General features: G+C 43.9%; 1 protein-coding gene across 6 annotated transcripts; it reads right to left on the bottom strand.

Moving 5' to 3' along the window:
- Window positions 1-298: 298 nt before the first annotated feature.
- On the bottom strand, window positions 299-19441 carry LOC149330282 (uncharacterized). Of its 6 annotated transcripts, none has more exons than XM_089560891.1 (11): window positions 19330-19381; window positions 19048-19139; window positions 16634-16697; window positions 11931-12070; window positions 9541-9633; window positions 9371-9456; window positions 8438-8531; window positions 5489-5558; window positions 3717-3753; window positions 2871-2934; window positions 299-639 (listed from the first exon to the last, which is right to left on the bottom strand). In XM_089560891.1, exons 3-11 carry the CDS (start codon window positions 16683-16685, stop codon window positions 481-483), a joined length of 795 nt encoding a protein of 264 aa, XP_089417017.1. In that variant the 5' UTR covers window positions 16686-16697; window positions 19048-19139; window positions 19330-19381; the 3' UTR covers window positions 299-480. The 6 variants fall into 6 exon arrangements, with proteins under 6 accessions (XP_089417017.1, XP_089417016.1, XP_089417012.1 ...); XM_089560890.1 differs by having other exon boundaries at window positions 16634-16700; window positions 19330-19377; XM_089560886.1 differs by lacking the exon at window positions 19048-19139 and having other exon boundaries at window positions 19330-19441.
- Between the last annotated feature and the right edge of the window lie 1409 nt (window positions 19442-20850).

Below are 20850 nucleotides of genomic sequence, written 5' to 3'. Positions count from 1 at the left end.
TGGTCACATAACAAACTTAACACAGACTGGCCATACTTGTAATAATGTAATACCTAACTGCTTCCTGTTATCTCTGCCATGGTTCAGATGCAGGACAAAATCCACCTATAATTTAGCCAAACTTAACCAACATTTCTTCATAAAGTGAAATGATAAAACCGAGAAACCAGTGCCTCAAAAGCATGCCAGCTGTGCCAGCCAAACAAACGCCTGCTCGGCAACATGGTAAGTACATTACTTAAATTAGTTTGCACTGCCCACCATCCCCCTTATTTAAATGAAACAGAAGCTTCCATGTGAAAGTATATATTTAATGCCTTTTCAATGCAACAGTACGTTTAAATACATTCAACAGAGACCAACTCAGAGGAACAGCCTTCAACCATGTCTATGAAAGCTTTTTGATGCAAAACAACCGTAACAGTTGCCCTTAAAGAAGACGGCACTTGACCCCAACACATGATGTGATGAAACCATGCGTTATCTGGCACAAGTCAAGTGCCGGCCACCGTCCACAGGCAATGTGACTCCAGTAATGAAGGAAGCAGCATCTGATGCCAGAAATGCGATAGTTTTCGCCACCTCTTCAGGATTTCCGACCCGGCCCAGAGGATGTGTTGTCTTCGAATGCTCCAGGAACTGAGAACATGACAAGGAAAGACAAGCCACTAGAATGTGATAACGGCTCATAACTCCATCAGTATGTTTCATCATCATCATCTATCATCATCAGCCTGACTCTGCCCACTGCAGGCCAAAGGCCTCTCCCATGTCTCTCCACTTAACCCTGTCCTTAGCCAGTTACGGCCCCTGTATCCCCGCAAACTTCTTAATATCATTCGTCCACCTAAATTTCTGCCGCCCCCTACTACACGCTTGCCTTCCCTTGGAATGCACTCCGTTACCCTTAAGGACCAGCGGTTATCCTGCCTTCGCATTACATCCCCTGCCCAAGCCCATTTCTTCCTCGATTTTGACTAGGATACCATTAACCCATGCTTGTTCCCTCACCCACCCCGCCCACTTCCGTCCTCTTAACGTTACACCTATCATTTTTCTTTCCATAGCTCGCTGCGTCGTCCTTAACTTAAGCTGAACCCTTTTCGTTGGCCTGCATGTTTCTGCTCTATAGGTGAGTATCAGTGTATAGGCCTTTTACAATGAGGGCCGTTAATGGCAACACCAATGAAAATTAAGCACAGCCTACCAGCTATCACTGGGTTCTTGCAATTTTTTGTTTTTTTTAGGATGTGCGAAACCTCCACGTAATTTGCACACCCCCTTTTCGATGCCTTAATTTTAGGAAAGAAAAGTGCCCAAATTATGAGAGTAAATACGCTATTATACATGGTTAGGTGAGAGTAAGTCTTTGACAGTTTGACAGTCTTTGTCAAAAGTAACCAGGCTGCATGGTTTGCTTCTAGCTCGTACAGTGGAGCCCTTACAGCTTCCCTGAAGCTGGAATGGTCGTTAAAGGCAAGGACTGGGGTTCTCCTTACCTTCCAACACCTTTTGTTCTTTAGGAAAGCCACAGGGGCTCCACTATACAAGCTAGAAGCAAATCGTGCAGCCTGGTTACTTTTGACAAAGACTGTACACTTGCAGTCAAATAGAGATAGATAGAGAGAGGGAAAGGCAGGGATGTTAACCAGAAAGGATTCCGGTTGGCTACCCTGCACAGGGGAAGGGAATGAGGGGAATTAAAGAGGAAAGAGAGAAGTAACGGGAAACACAGTCACAATCTGTCAATCAAGGCAGTATGTCTCAAAAACAAAACAAAACAGTGCCTTGTAAGCCTTGATGGCAGTCGACTGTTGTGGCCACGGACCTTACGCTCAACATCATCTTTGTACGCTGGCCAGAATAGATGCACGCAGACTAATTGTGAATGCACAGTTTACACAGAGTGCACACTTCAATCCCCAGCACTGCACCCTATAAACTTATGGCAGTGGGTGTACATCCAGCCAACAAAAAAGTTTCAAGTTTACGAAACACGACAGCTGTGAGCAGCCCGCATTGAGACGAGCACACAGGCGGTTACAAGAGCAGGCTGTACCACCATTTGGTTTTTTAAGGCGGAAGCCTTTAATGCCTCCTCGTTGTAAGCAGGTGTTGTCAACAGAAATGTCATGCTTTTCAATTGGTCGAAATGGTCGTGACGTCACAGAGCGCGAATTTCAAACGGGGCCAATTGTACTTTGGCTAGTAACCATGCAACCAATTGAAGGGATCGTATAGGGATGCTCCAAGTAAGTGGGAATGAGTTTAGTTAATTGCTTAATCACCCAATTAGCCTAATTAACCTTTCTAATCAGGCCAGATAAAATAAAACCGAGTAGGAAATTGGTCGAGTTCGGGAATCGAACCAGGGTCTCCGGAGTGCGAGACGAGCATGCTAACCACTCCGCCATGCCAGCTCAATGGTTTGGAATGAACAAAGGCCTCTAGTGAATGCGGTGTCTTCATTCACTCCCATCTTCCTCCCTTCCCATTACAGTGAGGCTCAGGTGTCCATGGAGGTATGCGAGACAGATAATTTCCTTTCCTCAAAAACCAATTTACGGATGAGCAAGGCGTAGAACCTAACGGGCAATGGCGTGCTGTGGACTCCCGGACAGCATTGCAAGACGCTGTCGCGTTTCACTCTTAGAGGCGAAGCTTAACGTCTTAACATCAGTGACACAGGCAGCAACACCGCACTTAAGGCTTTCGCCCCACTGCACTTTAGGTCAACAAAGTGCCCCCCCCCCCCTCCTCGAATTTTTTGGCGTGTATGTTGGCTGCTGCGGAATTCAGCTTTTACAAGAGTCCCATGCCCCTTGAACTTTTGCGGCCAAGTGTACGGCAGCACTTCCGGTGACACTCACCGTTTGGTAGGCCTCTTCTGACATGCCTCCACGCTTCTGCAGTTCTGTCATCACTACACCAGGGCTAGAAATAAAGAAAGAAGACTGAAGTTAAGTTTGGTTACAAACGCAAACAAGGACAAAAATTAGAACGAGAACAAACTGGGTCCTGTCACAGCTTACACAAGATGTCATATGCCAGTGGCACTGCATAACAGAACAATTTTCTCAATAATGCATCAGACTGCATCAAGAGCTCAGAGTACGCTGGAATGTACCATTGCAAAAATGTAGAAAATAAGGTACTATTCATCAAAACCACCATCACAACCTTCTGTTCTGCTGTTCTGTAAAATGCCCCGACTCCAACTGATGGAAGACAGCATTCCGTAAAGTATGCTTCACTGTAACTGCCGCTTGTGAATGCCAGCACCGAAAGGACTTACTGGTTTCATCCATCTCTATTTAATCCGACTCTGTCGGCCCGATTTTCCTTTACCTTTCTATAAGGTATAGTCACCACTGAAAGTTTACAGAATGCGTGTAATAAAATTTACAGCAGCAGTAAATTCCAATCCTGTCACTTGGTATTAAACCTACCGAATGAAGCATGCATGTTCCATCATATGTGCTGTCATTTGGGGCGACTTGCTCTGCATGACTGAGCCAACATAAATTTTTCTCTGCACACCCGCACGTCCCAAACTTTGCTAGCAACTCTTCATCCACCATTAGCACAGCACGCACTGGCTTTTATTTAGCCCTGCAGCACCAAAACAGCAGTGTACGTACTTAGTACCATATGCAACAATGTTTTCATGAGCAATACCAGCAGAAATAATGCGCATATGATTAAGCCGAACTCACTTTACAGCGTTGACCCTCACTTGGTTGCTTGCCAATTCTGTTGAAAAAAAAGTAAGTGAATCGTTAACATAATGGAGCAATGTATCGAGACACCTGTGCATTCACTGAGCAGAGCAAGACAGGTGTTTGGTTTATTGGGGTTTAATGTCCCGAAGCAACTAAGGCTATGAGGGACGCCGTAGTGAAGGGTTCCGGAAATTTCGACCACCTGAGGTTTTTTAACGTGCACTGACATCGCACAGCCCACGAGCCTCTTGAATTTCGCCTTCAACGAAATTCAGCCGCCGCGGCCGGGATTGAACAGACGTCTTTCGGGTCAGCAGCCGAGCGCCGTAACCACTGAGCCACCATGGTGGGTCAGTAAGACAGGTGTAGAAAGAGCATGTGTATTAGGACAGCAATGTAAATGCCAATCTTTTTCTTTCAATAGTGCTTCATGCACAATACGGCAAATGGACTGTGTAGTCTTCTAGTTCGTGGATAGCCAGCATTCAGCCAACATTTTCTATGTTCTGCACATGTTACTGCTTGCTAAGCATTACAGGGTGTCCGGAAATTCAGTCGAAACGATGGATCAGTCATGATGGCAAAACTCACAGGCTTCACAGTCCCTCAGAGTAAAGCAATGACAACAATTAAACTCCCTTCCCACGAAACAGATCACAGTTTCAAGCTCGCCCGGTGCAGATGACCACTAGTGTAAGATAATAGGCTCTGATAAGTAAAGTGTGGGATTTAACGTCCCAAACAGACACACGGAGTGTGAGGGACGTCGCAGTCAAGGGCTCCGGGTTAATTTCGTCCAAGTGGGGTTCTTTAATGCACGCTGATATCACACAGCAAGCAAGAACTTTTTGTATTTCACTTCCATCAAAACTCGGCCATGGTGGCCGGAACTAACCCAGGTCCTGTCAAAATGAAAGCATAGATTACAGTACTGGCAGAAGTGCTCGGCCAAAGTGGGAAGAAGCGGGCATGTGAGGCTAGAAATGACTGGCACGTGTTTTTCTGATTCATGTTTTGCTGTTTGTGAAAATTTGGTGCACCATGGAAGACGACCTCTACTGTTCCTCAGCAATATTGCATCCTTGGAGCTCTCATCAAGAATATGTTGTCATTTACATTCTCTCGACAATTCCGTTCATGTCAGCTAAGTATGTTCCAAAGGGAAGCAGAGACTTGCAGGGGAAACCTTCAGCCTTAGCTCAATACTAGAACTGCAGTCGCAAACTCTTCCACCGATATTACATTAAGCCCCAGTGTTCTCCAATTCATTTCTGAATGAGGCAAGCATAGTACGGAGCGACTTTCCACACATCCAATAACATCAGGTTTGGTTTGGTTTGGTTTCTTGTTGTTTAACGTCCCAAAGCAACTCAGTCTATGAGGGACGCCGTAGTGAAGGGCTCCGGAAATTTCGACCACCTGGGGTTCTTTAACGTGCACTGACATCGCACAGCACATGGACCTCTAGAATTTCGCCTTCATCAAAATTCAGTCACCGCGGCCGGGATCGAACCCGCATCCTTCGGGTCAGCAGCCGAGTGCTGTAACCACTAAGCCACCGCGGCGGGGACAATAACATCAGGTGTTCAAGAATCCGCCCCATGGCAAAATGCCTGATTAGAGTGGACACAAAAGCGAAACAAATTCACTCTGGTTGAAAAACTACACCTTGGTTACAATGCATGGTCCATAGTTTTCAGGCCTTGAACTGACTTAAAAGAGGCACTTGACTCACAACCTGACATTGCACTGAAGAATGAGCTTACCTAGAGCAGAGCAGTGGGTCAGTTGATCTACAGCGCTTTTAGACATACAGTACGCCAGGACATTCGGAAACTGGACAGAAGAAAAACGGAAGGCACTTGTGGTTTAATGACTGCACACAACATACCAGCAGGCATCGACAAGATTATATTTGCTGAAAAGGAGAAAGCACAAACCACCCCCTGAATGCCAAAGATTAGCACCTTCAGCTGCTATGCATAAACCAGCTGCTTGTGCGCTGGTAAACGACGACTACTGCCTTTGCTATTTCGAAATCACAATACTCATCCAAACAGCCCAGTTTAGGTGAAGAAAACTAGTAGAAATAGTAAAGAAAAATATTTTAGGCTTGATACAATTTGTGCGTGCAGAGCTGAGATGAACTGTGAGTTTCCTACAAGCCGACACATAAGGTACCACTGCAAGCCGTTCTTTCCATTTACTTTTTATCCATCTTGGTCAAGAGCTACCACATACAAAGAGAATAACCTTCAGTGTAAAACACACAACACCGCCAAAGAGACAGGAATACACTGCTGGAATAAGCATTCCGTTGGATATATATGTATATACTTTATAGCTGCCTTGAGTTTGCTGCAGCATTCTTTGAGACATCTAAGTTCAGTAATCAACTAGCCAGTAATAAATAAGCTACTGCCCAGTAACGTCTGATTCTTCGCTGAAAGTGCAGTACCCCCCCGCCACCTGAACGAGTACCTAAAAAAGGTAAAATGACTAGACACCCAACAAGCTGGATACTGCTTTATAACCTGCAATGACAACACTGGTTGTAGGCCTTTCTTCAAGTTTGTCATTATCTAACAACAGAAATAACAATGGCTGCAAAATAATTTACCTGCTCTTCCACATAGCATTTTTTCAACTGTTAGATTTTCTTAATACAGTTGAGCCCACTTAAAACGCCATTGGCCGTCATGCAGATTGCGTTTGTTGTATTCAATAATTATATTATATTGTTTGTTGTATTCAATAATTCATATTACAGCCACAAATACTAACTCCAGCAAAAGTCCCATTTCTTTTTAGAAAACTGCATCATGCGCGTTTGTTTCTTCAAAGCAGATCCCAATGCGGTGTTTTCCAGGATCTCCAGGCAATCATGCTCTCCTCACCAAAACCCTTGCTGCTAACAATCTGCTTTAGCGATGCGATGTAACTAATCGTGGTTAAAGCGTCCACAGCAGCTGGTGGCAAGTCGGTCACACTAACCAGATTCTTAACGGTAGAGGAGTGCTCTTACTTTGCATACAATAGCTCCGTCGGAGCAAGGCTCTGCGATGCTGTCCGCACAAACAATCATCCAAGGCAACATCCGATCAGCTACGCGTCAAGGATGCATTACTACAAATCTAATCTAAGAGTGTCTGATCACATGCTTTCAATAGCACCAACTATCGTTCCTGGGCCTAGGCAGCGACCAAAATAGTGCAACGCACGTATACACAGACTGTGTCAGCTGAACTGCCTGATATCTGGCACTGCCCGTACACGTGCAAAAGGTGAAACCGATTGGTCAGGAGATGCATACCACATAGTGGCCAGCAAAGCGTTCAAACTTCTTGAACTGCTCTCATTACTTGATCCACGACAAAGCATACCGTATTTTCCGGTGTATAAGACACGGCTTTTTTTCGAAAATCTTGCTGGTGCGTCCTATACAAGGGTGCATCTTATATGCGAATTTTTAATCTTTTTTTTTTGCGAGTTCATCAATTACTCCGGTTCATGCTCAAGCTTTCTTCACCGAAAAAATATCACTACCAATAACGCGGTTGTAACAAGGTTAATACTTCAATACCGGGACCGCCGTGCGCGACATTCTAGGTGATCTTTATCATGAAACGGCGGGGATGACGACTTCCGGGATCACAAACGCGCGGCTGTTTCGGAGGCCACAAGCAAAAGTAATGAGAAGTGCCAAAAGATGGTGACAATCGCGCTTCTCGCCACTGTCAATACAAGCCGGCATTCTTTTTTAGTCACCCTTTGCAACCTTTTTTGCTCCGTGTACGTAATGAATGTTTCAGCCGAGTTGCTTCCAGAAATGGGTGAAACTTTTGATAGCGCATCTGAAGATGAAGACTTCGAAGGTTTCAAGTAGAAATAAAATGTTGTTATGGACATATGGGGAGCTGTATCGATTTTTCTTTCTTTTTTGCTAAAACGTGGACGGGTATGGCGTGAGTGTTGCCTTTTTCGATCACTTAGCGTTGCTTAAGAATTGCTCACAGGTATGGTGCATTTCGCGATAGTCGCGCAAGCGTGTTTAATTAAGCCTCACTAGCCTAACTGGGTAAACTGGGGTGCGTCTTATACACGGGTGCGTCTTATATACGAACTTTTTCAGTGACAGCTTGCATATATGGCAGGTGTGTCTTATACAAGGGTGCGTCTTATACACCGAAAAATATGGTAGTAGCTTTGCTTTTGACACTATCCCTGCCTCGCACACACCAAGCTTCTGCCCCCACTTCGGAAGCTTTGCTTAGCCAGCACATGCAAACGCAGGCAATGATTGTCCTTGTAGATAACCCATGTGTGTTTGGCCAGTAATTATCTCGAGTTCAATGCCACCTTTTTATTGCTTTTTTTAGGTCGTGATGTTTTTTCCAGGGCAGTGTCATGGGGTCTGAGAGATGATCTTTGGTTTTCTCACTTGCTGGAGTGTTTCAACTTCGGGGGCGAATTTACAGCGCCTCCTAGTTCGCTATAACACAGTGGTATGGCCGCAGTTGTTCACTGTATCAGGGACGAACTGCCGTTGCCCTAATGCATAATACGACGGCAGCACCATGCACGCTCATAAAAAGGAAACATTCGTTATATCTACGGCTGTTATAAGTTGGCTCGACCGTAATTACGCTGACCTTCATCAGCGTTTTTACTTATTTTATTTGTTAACAAGAAGGGCGTATGAACCAAGGTCGTACCGATCTCATGCCGGTCACACTAGAGACGTTGACGACATTTCCTTTGCTCATGATTAGGTGTGGCACAGCTAGCGACATCAGGTGGAAGACTGACCTGCAAGAAAAAAAAAAAAATTCCAGAAATGACAACACAAAAGGGCCCTGTGACAATCCCTGTCTATGACGTGCAAAAGATTGCTGCTTTACGGAGTAGTTCCTCAGGCACTTATTAGCCCATCGAAGTGATAAACTGAAGTTAGAAGTGTTGTACGAGAGCTACACGTGAAGAGCAGATAAGAGAAGTGTTACACCATAGTAAGCAAAAGGGAAAAAAATAAAGAATAGTACAAAAGCTAAACACCTTTAATAGAAACAAGTGCTTTATGAAAGCAATATCTAGCCCAATTCTGGACAACTTATGAGCCATTAAAGGGGTACCCGCTGCTCTTGAAGCGAACTTCTTTTGCTTTTGGGCAAACTTTGCTGAAATTCAAAAGCATTACAGCTTTTCTGAGCTGATTTCAAACAAGTCCTTATTAGTTAACGGATACGGTACATCGACTGGTTCCTAAGATAATCAAAAGCCCCTTATGGAGTCACTACAGGGAAAAAATTACAACATAAAGAACTGCTAGACGTGTATATAGACAGCCAAATGAGCTAAGAATGCAGTACAAAAAAAATCTTTGAGACCTCCATCCATTGTTAGTCATCAAGCAAGTCTAAACCTAAGTTTCACTAATACCACTCAGCAAAATAACTAAACTATTAAAGGTGGCCCTTATGGATGAAACAAACTTCAATTCAGACAGCCAAGAGAACGAAGTGACTTCTAATGCAACTTGATGCAGAGAGTGTGCATTGTGCAATCATGTAATGTGTTCCATACGCTGGAGGAAATCGTATAAAATTTTAGCACATCCACAAAGAAGCCATGAAGATCCGATGACATACCTAACATTAATGGCAAACATTTCATCGTACTGATCGAGAGACGTAGTTTCGATGCTTCCATTTCCTATTATGCCCGCACAATTGACCTGGAAGAGGCAAAAGAAAGGATTTGTTGCAATGGAATGGACGATGCCAGGCGCAAATGACCAAAAGCCAAGATGTCCACTTACCAGGATGTCGATTTTGCCAAATTTCTTACTAGTCGTTTCTACCAAAGTTTCTGCTAACTTGGTGTCAATTAAATCGCCAGGAGTTTGGAGAATCTGTAATGAAGACAGCGTCTACATAAGTAATGCTTGGTGCGTCTTTACCTCAGTCATACTAAGGAGTAATAAAGGCAAAAAATAGTAAACTGCATGAAATTCAAACTACCATATACTATAAGAAAGTTTTAAGCAAAAGACCAAGTTCCACACTTTATCATCATATCTTGTAGCTACACGGTGGAATGCCGAAATCAGGACTGTTCCCATTCTTTGGTGAGCACTGCAAATCAGCTCCCCAGATTTACCTGGTACCACAATTTCCTCAATTAAATCCTTAACTGCAGCAAATAAGCACTTTAGCTCAAGGAAGCTTTGTGTTTTTCTGGCATAAATCTGCCTGAACGATCAAGATCACGCATTTCCCTAATATTAACTTCAACATAACTCAATCACTCTCACCTGGCACTGTCGCAAGGGCAGATATGCATGGCATCACAAAAGCAATTGTTGTATTGGAACCGCTAGGAAGCAGCAGCCATATAACTTCCAAATCCGGAGGCACAAAAGCGGAGGAATGCGGTACTCTGGCAACGCTTCCACAGGCTCCAGCAATATAAGCGATTACCGTCACCTACAACACCCCGTGGCACACGCTAGGGCGTTGCACAAAACAGAAAGGCTGGCTGATGTTTTGGAATATTCTCTCAGGAATAGTTCCGTAACATGAAATCCAGGGTTTGACGGAGAGTCATCTGGTCGGGAATGTTCATGGCAGGAAAGTATTTAGTGCCAGCCAATCTTGTTAAAATAAAAGACGTTTCAGCTCCGCTACGGGGGACCTTATTCACAATGAAGGGATGGAAGCAAATGTTGATTAAAGGGGGACACTGGTCTTTGAGACCAAAAAGTGACCGAAAAATCAATTTTCAAAAAATGAGATTTGTGGAATCTACAGCTATTATTTTCCAACTGTACCATTTTTTCCTTCAAGAAATCAACATTTTGACCATAATATTAAATTCAGATCATTGTGTGGGCTGAATTTATGCAGGAGTCGACAATTTAATGGCATGAAAATTTTTGACCTCTGGCAGTCTTAGCACGTCGATATCTCAACATCCAGGACAGATAGAGATGTCATACTGTTTGCTAAGGGAAGCTGAAGGCACAGTGTGTGCAATAATAGAAGCAGGTTTGTTCAATCGCACTTCAAAAATTTGTAATTTCACAAAGTTTATTGATGCACTACATTCACACCTTGAACATTGATATTCCAAATGCTGTAAGATTACTAATGAGGGTAAAATGGAAAAATGGTTTTGATTATTGCACTCTTCAGTCACCATACTATGTAGCCCTGGATTAAAAATGATTTTTCATTGAGCAGTTTTTTTTGCACCGAGGTACTAATGAATGACTAATTAAAATTAATTATCTTGGGAACCAACTAATTTATGAGAAAGGTAATTTCATTGTTGAAATCAGTATAAAAAACTGAGCAAGGTGGTACAGTTTCATTAGGATTGCACTAAAAATAAGAAAAATAGGTCTAAGATCAGCGTCCCCCCTTAAATAGGCTTCATGATGTGACGTAAACAGCGTGTGTCCATTGGGGGTAGACTGCCTTCGTTGTGATTGAGCGTGTGTGCCGTTGTCTGAATATGCAGGTATCCCAAGTAAAGTCTTGTTGTTTTGTTCTTTTCTTTTTCAATTATCACTGCGTCATCCCAGTTGATGTGGTGGCCGAAGAGACTGCATGTTTGTTTTTTGTTTGTTTATTGGGGCTTAACCTCCCCAAGCTACTCAGGCTATGAGGATGCCGTAGTGAAGGGCTCCAGAAATTTCGATCACCTGAGGTTCTTTAATGTTCACTGAAAGCGCACATGTTCAGCCAGCGCATTTGTTGTCACGTGCTTCTTGCTGACATCACTGTTGTGCTGTTGCAATCTCTTCTTGAAATTGCCCGTTTCGCTGAAGTACAGTGGTGAGCAGCCTTGTCTAGAGCACTTGAGCAGTGCGCACTTGGTAACAAAAACCGAAATTGGAGAGCAGCCCCTCATTACAGGGCAAAGTTTTCGTGCCTGCTTTGTTTACGAGGCTATCTGGCGCTACTTCCGTGCGAGCGTTGCAGCTGGACCCTAGAGGCTGCCACAAAATCTGGATTTGTTTGCAAGGAAGTGCACCGCCCGAGCGCTCTAGACAAGGCTACTCACCACTGTACACATGTTCACAACCAGCGCAAGGAATCCCGTAGACGATGCCCGGGAACAAGATTGGTCGGCGCTCAATACTTTCCCGCCACTTCAGTAAGGGCAGGATCAGAATAGCGGACAGGAGAAATGCAGGATACCTACCTTAGTGTCAGGGGGCATGTACTCCTGGCACTTTTCTGCGATCGCGTTCAGCTTGTCTTCTCTCCTGCCAGTGAGAGATAACCGTGCGCCAAGCCTTGCAAACAGCTTGGCCGTGCTCCAGCCGATACCCGAAGTTGCACCTGCCAAAGCGGAAGGTGCACACATGTCCAACACGATCGTTGTTGTTGTTAAATATTGGCAAAAGACGTCTCCAGTAAGGAAGAGAAAGTTTATTTTCAAGGCACAGAAAAACACTACGTAATCCAAAAGTAACAGCAAAAGTGAAAAATTCAACCACTCAAAAATTCAGTAGAGACGGTAGCACAACGCAGTTCTCAGAGAAATACGCAAGAAACATGGTATATATCTTTTTTAATGATGAAAAATAGAGTCATTAAGAGTTAATTCTTTTTTTAGAAACAACTTATCAGCTGTAGCTAATGAACCTGCTCACCCCGGAACACTGCCAAAAAAGTGTGATGAGTCCCCACATGAACATGGTTGATCGAAAAGCCCCCGACATCGGTGTCTGCTTTTAAGCTGTACAACTGGGCACTTCCAACACATATAAAGCTGCCAAGGTCTTCAGGGGTGAGCATGAAATTTCTCCTCGACCACCAAAGACTGTCAGCTTTGTGGGATATGAGTCATAAATGCCCCATTGAACATCAAAAGAAAAACTTGTGGCTTGAGGAGTTCTGACTAACCTTATACTTGATGTTTGCATCATTTTCTGCCATTCTTGACGAGTGTGGCTTGAGGAGTTTTGACTAATCATATATACTTGATGTTTATACTATTTTCTGCCATTCTTGACTAGACCTGCACACTTCATAGCTTTGAAAGGTAACTTTTCAATTATGACTCACTTTAAATTATGTACACAGTCTCTTTATATGCTCTGAGGAGGAAAACCAAAAGTTGGGCGAGGTGGTTTACGTTCATGACGAAAAAATAGTGCAAAGAGAACACTTGTCTGCGTTTTCCTGTCAGTCCTTCGTGTACCCTTCGCGCTATTTTTTCCTCTAAGGGGGAATATTTTCAGCAATCCTACACAGAACTTGCAGTCAGACAGCCAGTTGTCCTCGGTTTTAGACTTTTTTTATCACATATAACGTTTTGACACACAGAAGAGCATCTGCCTGCTAAATTCTTCTCACAGCCTTCACATTCCTGTGATGACTTACACTGTTCAAGGATCAGAATGTGCTCCAGTACATGTCATAAACAAGGCCACTCACAGCACACAACAGTCCTTATCAGGCACAAATGGCATTTCCCCACACATGCCCAATGCAATTATGCTCTCGGCTATTTATGTTATCTTTTTACTGCGTTGCGTTTTAGTACACAAAGTAACGCGACCCAAAATAAATGGCTAATTGCGGCTAAGGAAAGCCAGTCAGTATGGCACGACAAGTTTGTGTTTACACTGCATTGGGCTATCCATAATCAGAAATTTTTGGTTCTTGTAAACTCATATTTATTGCAATTGTGCTCATTAAAACTAAGCAAAGGCTCCTCAAATGTTTGACTTATCACAGAATTCCACTTAACGGGGTTCATCTGTATCTGTCTATATCCATGGCATGATACAGAACTAGCCTCCAACAATGCTTCAGTGACCTTCAGTCAACGGAGCATGGCATGTACATTAACAGCAAACATTTGGAAATCTACCTTGCTAAGTAAAAATCAATGCAAACAAAAATGGTTCCAGTCAACCTCTTAAAGAAAGGCATCACATCCGATGATCAATTTAATCAATTCTCCAGGATTAACTGAAATGGCAGCGTCTAGAAACACCAATTACAGTAGAACATTGAGTCAGTAATGTGTGGAGCATGGCGACCTACCAACTGTAAGAAAGGTTGGCTCACTTAAAAGTTACTGTGCCACGCTGCTCCAGACACCCCTGATGATGCAATCAAATTGGTCTTGAAATGATGGGACTTTGTTCAAAAGGCTGACTAGAATTGTTTTCGGACCCCATATAAGTCTTGCAGTAAGTGGAATTAAAAGCAATTATCCCCTCACCATAGATGCTACAAAGGAACGGCAATTTCTATTTGAATTTGAAGCTCCTCCCAAAACTTTTCCATTATCTCGGTGACAATAACATTATCAAATGGCTGAAAGGCTACCTTACAGGCCGGCGCCAATATGTACACTTTAAAGGGCACTCTTCAGATTGCGGCGATGTGATGTCTGGCGTGCCACAAGGCTCTGTTCTGGCCCCTGTCCTCTTTCTTCATTTTATCAACGACCTGCATAATAGCACTAACGTAACAGTAAGAATGTTTGCAGACGACTGCATCATTTACAAAGAAATAACCTGCCATGCAGACCAAGCAATTCTAAATAGTGCCCTTGAAAGCATAGCACAATGGTGTGAAACGTGGCAGATGACGATTAATGTAGAAAAAACGGTTTGCATGACAGTAACAAATAAGAGAGCGCAATAAATTTACCTTATTATCTACAAGGACAGATGTTAAGGAAAGTGGAAGAATATAAATATTTAGGAGTAATAATTTCCTCGCATTTTAAATGGAACAAGCAGGTAGCCTATATTACTAATAAAGCACTGGCAGCTCTCTACTCGATTAAACGCTCGCTTAAATCCGCATCAGTCGACACTAAGCTCTTAGCATACACTTCACTTGTTCGCTCTATAATGGACTATGGAATAATATGTTGGCTCCCCTTCCGCAAACAATACATAGAAAGATTAGAGGGCGTACAACGAAAAGCGGTCAGATTTATTTTTAACAAATATCGCCGTCATGACTCCCCTACACAGCTCTTAAGACAAGCCGACATTCCAACTATACATAACCGAGCCAGACTACTGCGCCTCAAGTTTCTTTTCCTTCTGCTTAATGGTGGTATGAAAATCGACCCGAGTAAGTACTTAATAAAGTCAAACACGCGCATTACCAGAACAAAACACCAAAAGCACTTAACCGAGTACAGATTTCACAACGATATATTCAGGTACTCTTTCTCCCCACAAGCAATCCGTGAGTGAAATAGTCTGCCTTGCGATGCTGTCAACTGCGCATCACTCAAAGATTTCATCGCCAACATATCACGCTTTGTTTTGCAATAACGACTACGATGCTGGTGCGCTGTACTCTTGCACTCTTTTTTTCCTTGCTGACGATGACATCCCGACTTTCTTATCTGACTCTCGCTTATTATATTTTTTTAACCTTATTGCTCGTTTCTTATAACAGTATCATTCTTCAGCAGCTATTGTTTCATTTCTTGCTCCCTAAAAACTTGTCTGCATTATTGTTACTGTGTTTTTTTTTTCTTGTTTAGTTTTTTTTCTTTACCATGCTGAAGTCCTCAAATATGCTACTTGCTCCTGTTTTGCTATTTTCTTTTACCTTTTGTATATTGCATATTGCCTTGTTGGACTACGATCGCCTTTGTGTTGACACTTACTTGACCTGTGTTATTTTAGTGTATGTGATGTCCCACTCCTGCGACGGCCTCAAATGTGAGGCTAGCAGTATGTTCAAATAAATAAAATAAAATAAATAATCTCACAAAGCAGATTTGAAGTGATGCTAGAGCATCTAATCTCAAAAAGAAAAAAATATACACGTGTTTGTGATAAGGATAACTTAACTCTGCAAAGAACACACACCCAAGTCTGCACGAATGAGCTTCATTGTTAAAATAAATTGCTATCTTCTTTGCGTGCTTGCATGTTTAAAAACACTGTAAAAAGGCAGGGTCCCATCTCAAACCACACATCTCATACAATGCACAACACAGCAAGCAATTCCATTTGGCTCTCCACAGCACACCATCTACAAATGCTGAAGGGAAAATTCATGTATATAAAGATGTGTCAAATAAAATTACAGACCTCTGCATTACTAGCAGCAAGCAATTAAGAACACATCCTGCTGAGGTTCTTTGAGCCCGTTGTCATGAAAGCAACATGGTACGGCAAGGAGTAAAAATTTTGTGGCAAGTTTCGAGAGCTAGGAGTTAAAAAGAAGCCTGCCAGCAATAATGAAGACATTGCCCTTTCCAGCAAACCTGCAGTCATTAAACTTCAAAAGCCCAACTTCAAAGTTTCAAGGCATCTAGTTGTTTACAGCCCCTGAGTTTCCGCTGATGCAAAGGGGGTGCAGAGTTAGCAATACGAAACAAAAAATGGCTGAGTCTTAACTTGGTTAAGCCTGGAGAATGCAAAGCATCATCGTGTCGCGTAATTTGGAGGCGCACAACCACAGCGACGGGGCGAGGTGGGCCCCCGTTTCTCCACTGTCGTGACGTCATCAAGTCACGTGGTGTGACGTCATGTATCACGTGATTTGGAGGCGCACAACCACAGCGACGGCGCGAGGTGGGCGCCCGTTTCTCCACTGCCGTGACGTCATCGTGTCACGTGGTGTGACGTCATGTATCACGCGATTTGGAGGCGCACAACCACAGCGACGGCGCGAGGTGGGCCCCCGTTTCTCCACTGCCGTGATGTCATCGTGTCACGTGGTGTGACGTCATGTATCACGTGATTTGGAGGCGCATAACCACGGTGAAGGGCTGAATTGGTAGCTAAAGTAGTATGCTTCGCATAAAATATTGCACGTTTCATGACAGTCGCTTTGCCAGAAGGGGTACAACAAGCAGGATTCCCTCAATGACGTGTTGAAAAATCATGCAGTGCAATGGTTCCCCACCTGTTATGATGGCTACCTTGCCTGAGAGGTTGACAATTGCTTCTGGAGGCATTTTTGTTCACAGCTGCTGTGACAAGAAGAGACACAAACATTATTACACTTACAGATGCTGCAAAATCGGACCAACGGTACTAATGCTCATTCACTCATCTTAGAAGCAGCTGTGGAGGATAGAAGCTGCTATTCAAGCAGCTGAGACTGGAGACATAAAACCTGCAAAGTCGTACAAAACACTGCCTTCTTCAACTCAGCCTCGTGCGTTACAGCTTTGGCGGATTATTGATAGCACTCTTTGATACAAACACCACAAGATGAAAGGTTGAATGATATGCTAGGTGGTTAAAATTCATCCGGGGCCCTCCAATGAGGCATGCCTCATACTGCATTGTGATTCTTAGGCACTTTAAGATCCTTTAACAAGTTAAACGTTAAACACTAACCCCACCCTGAAAGATGTGGCTACTGTGGGAAGTGTTCAGCCCATTGTACCATTGGCAATGTAGGCAGGGCAATTTTTTTTTTCCTTTGGTTGTCCACCACCTAACGAATGTAAGGAGTACCCAATCTGCTGTGTACTCGTTAATCCCGTAAGAAAACAAGTCAGGGCAGTAAAGACACAACACTGAAATGGCTTGCAACAATGAGTTACTGCAGTGTTGTCATTGCATGTATCCCTCCAAGGCTTTCCAGTCTGCTTTGAAAGTATTCAGGGAAAAATATGCATTCTCACAATGTATAAAGAGACAGCTAGCTAAAGAGGGAAATGAACTGCAACTTTTCTAGTTTATACTTCATACCTCCATTTCAGTCAAGATGTGACAAAACGCTGGGTGAGCTTAGTATGGTCAGAGGGTGGCAAGCAGATTGATAAGCAAGGTATGATTGACAGCGCATGTAAACACACAGATGGAAAAATGCAATGCAAAATGCACTGGAGGGCATGTAAAGAATAATTTGATAAAAGCATAATAATAGCCGCATACTACGGCAGGCACATACAGTATCAGAAACACACGGTGTAATGAGTAACTAACAAAGGTTTTTGATGCGGATGTTGCCATGCAGTGCAAATTAGATTTGACTAGCCGAACAAAAGAACGCAAACTCGTCTTGCAGAAGGGTGTGATAGTATGAACTCTGGCCGACAACCACACTTATTTTAAAAATCCGCTGCAAGGTATGTATGTAGAAACTGGCATACACAGTAGTTTGCACACATCGTGAAATGAAGTCATAAGTTCTTCCCACATCGCTCAGTATATACTGAAAATTTAGCTTGAAAAAGCAGAGTACGCATGGTAGCACTAAAGGAGGGAAACCCAAACAAGGGAGGACGTATTTTTTGGTGAAAAAAGAATAAAAATCCTTTCGAGCCACTCAAGCGAACTTATCGTTTTACTCAGAGAGATCAACTACGCTATCAATATGTGCTGCACAGTTGCACTGGAGGAGTGCAACGCACTTATCAGCACAATGTCATGAGGGCTATTGCACAATGGATCCGGATGACACAGTGATGTGACTACAAAAACTATTTCTGTGTTTCTGTGTTTCTGAGTTTCTGTGTTTCCAAGGCAGTGCTACATGGCAAAAATAATTTGCAGATACATTTAAGTCACTTGCACTTGATCATAGAAAAAAAAAGCGTACTTTTGAATGCTGCCTGAATTAACATGCTAACACGTAAATCCACTGTATATTTATTTGACACTACAATGACACTACAATACGGTGCTCCTGTCTTAAAATATGAGCTAGCTGTGCGTCTTCTTACAAAGGCTCGCATCAAGAGTATCATTAATAAACATAATATATACGGTAATATATACATATATATAATATATATACATAATATATACGGTACAAAATTTTCAAAGATTGAAGCCACGTTCGCATTTGGAGCAAGGACTGACTGACACTCCTGTGCACTGCTGAATTTCCTATTTCACCAAAGCGCGAGTTGCACGCACGCACGCACGCACGCACACACACACACACGCACACACACACACACACACACACACACACACACACACACACACAAAAGACAAATCTACAACCAAAATGGTTGCACACAGAACTAGTTTAATGAATGCTAAAACGGTACGATTTTCCTCTATCGAGGATGCATGGCAGGAACTACGTGATTAGCAAGTCAAATCGAGGCGAACTTCCACGGCGTTGTCTTAACCCGTTCGAACGCTCAGGAAAAAACGGCATATATGCGGTCAGATCGGCGTATCCTCTCTGAAGAGGAACTGTTATTTACAAGACCCTCTCGCAGCTACAAACCGGCCTTCCATAACTACACGTCACGACACGGGGTGAACGTCTTGGTGTTTTTCTTGGAGCTACCTAATCTTTCGTACCAAATTAATAGTCGCCGGCAAGTGGTTATCGAAGCCGTAACTTACAGGAACCGCCGTCGGCGAAGGCGTCAGCTTTACTGCGCTGCTTTGGGAATGCAGGTCCGCTTGACCGGTGCACCGGCGCGCATTCTAGGATTCTAGTTCGATAAAAACGGCGCCACAAATGTATTTCTTGTTTTGCTTTGCCCTGCGCGCCTACCGCAATCACAGCCGTCGCCTCCTCGCCAGCGGGGAGCGACGTTATCGCTTGTTTGTCGCGGAGAAAAAAAAATCAAACATAAAAAAGGCTAGCACAGATTTGCTGACGGTAAAACATGCGGTACTTGCCCGAGGCGAAGATGCAAGACACAGCGAAGCTGTCGCAGCAACCGAGCAAACCGAGAAACGCTACTGCACGCTGCCGGCGAAACAACTCGATGGAGCTGTACGCCTACACATGAACAGAGCATGGCCAACGGGACGCATACGCAGCAACCACTAGAGAGATTCATTTTCAAGACGGCTTAGAAGTCCGTGAAAATCGAATAAGAATGTGGCTTTGTGGAAGCGGAAGCCTGATGAAGTGTATGATAAATGCTCAATTTTCACTCCGCTGCATTCAGAAGCTCTGCCTTCGTCTATCAGCCTAAAGGCGGGAGATTTGAACTCATATCCTGACACGCAGAGCAAATCCTCCCAACAGTACCACATGGACCTGGCTTCACGATTAAGCCAAGGTCAATTGATTAAGCGATGGGTCTTTAAAGCTATGCGCTCATGCTACAATAAGGTGACCGTGATCCAACGCCGCATGCCAACGCACTCGAAGAGCAAAACAAAAAGTGCTATGGACGTGCGAAAGCATGTGCTCATTCTTCGCGTCTTCTTTTTGGCATCTGTTGTTGTTGCGTGCATGTGCACCATGTCGCCTCAAAAGTGCGTGGCGGAGTAGCCTGTCAGTGCTTGTAACAGCACAACTTTGTGCGCCGAGAGGAAAGAGGTGCGGCTGTAAACGCCATATTGCGTTCGCACGTACCAGGCCATTGGACGTCAAGAACGAGCGATATCCACCGCCACGGCTCGCTTTTCGGCAGCTGGAAAACATGGCGTCGAGCGCGATGGTTTTTGCCGCCAAGGAGGAGAAGGCAAAAAAAAAGAGGATATATTTCAGGACGTGGACATCTCACTTACTCCACGGCGCGCCCACTCCGCACCTAGGTCGCCGCACCTAGAGCAAGCCATCTAGCTCTTTGGCTCACTTAAAGAGGAATTGATTATCTCAGCGGCTAAGTGACTAGTGCTGGTTTTACCTCCTCCTTTCTTCCTGTTTTGCTGACGATGCAATGCCACGTGTTGATTGTGCTTAGGTTCTCCTATTTATTGCGCCATCATAGCAATAAAATCATCAGTCGTGAGTCAGTGCCTGTGTCTGTCCACTTCTTAGTCCTGCCTATTTTGCGCTGTGCTTTTTCCTGCCAGGGATATATAGTCAGCACAGAGCTGTATGGTACCGCGAATATTATGCGCAGTAACTTATAAGCATCTGAAATCCCTAAGATTGGAATGCTAGTGCGGGAGCCGTGTAGCCCGGGCTTATATTATCTTGTCAAATTGCTTCTGCCTCTGACCCGGACAGGCGGTGGTGGTTCGATTACCAGACAATGTAGAATTTCCTTTGTAGCCACGTGGCTGGACGTGGGTGGATTCTAATAATTACGCTCCGCCGCGGTGGCTCAGTGGTTACGGCGCTCGGCTGCTGACCTGAAAGACGCGGGTTCGATCCCGGACGCGGCGGCCGAATTTCGATGGAGGCGAAGTTCTATTCCTTTCGTGCTCACAAACTCATGTTTTAGTGCTAATTAAAGCACT

This window comes from Amblyomma mixtum, chromosome 9, assembly GCF_055824585.1.
Source record: "Amblyomma mixtum isolate Tamu chromosome 9, ASM5582458v1, whole genome shotgun sequence".
In the NCBI taxonomy this organism is placed as follows: Eukaryota; Metazoa; Arthropoda; class Arachnida; order Ixodida; family Ixodidae; genus Amblyomma; species Amblyomma mixtum.
This window is presented reverse-complemented; position numbering and strand designations above follow the sequence as displayed.

Excerpts from the sequence above, each read along its gene's own strand:
- LOC149330282 (XM_089560886.1), bottom strand. The coding sequence starts at position 16,685 with ATGCCTCCAGAAGCAATTGTCAACCTCTCAGGCAAGGTAGCCATCATA. Across the intron at positions 5,559-8,437 it reads GTGTGACCGGCATGAGATCG|TTTCCGAATGTCCTGGCGTA; the intron begins GTACGACCTTGG and ends TCTTCTGTCCAG. Across the intron at positions 3,754-5,488 it reads GACCCACTGCTCTGCTCTAG|AATTGGCAAGCAACCAAGTG; the intron begins GTAAGCTCATTC and ends TTTTTTCAACAG.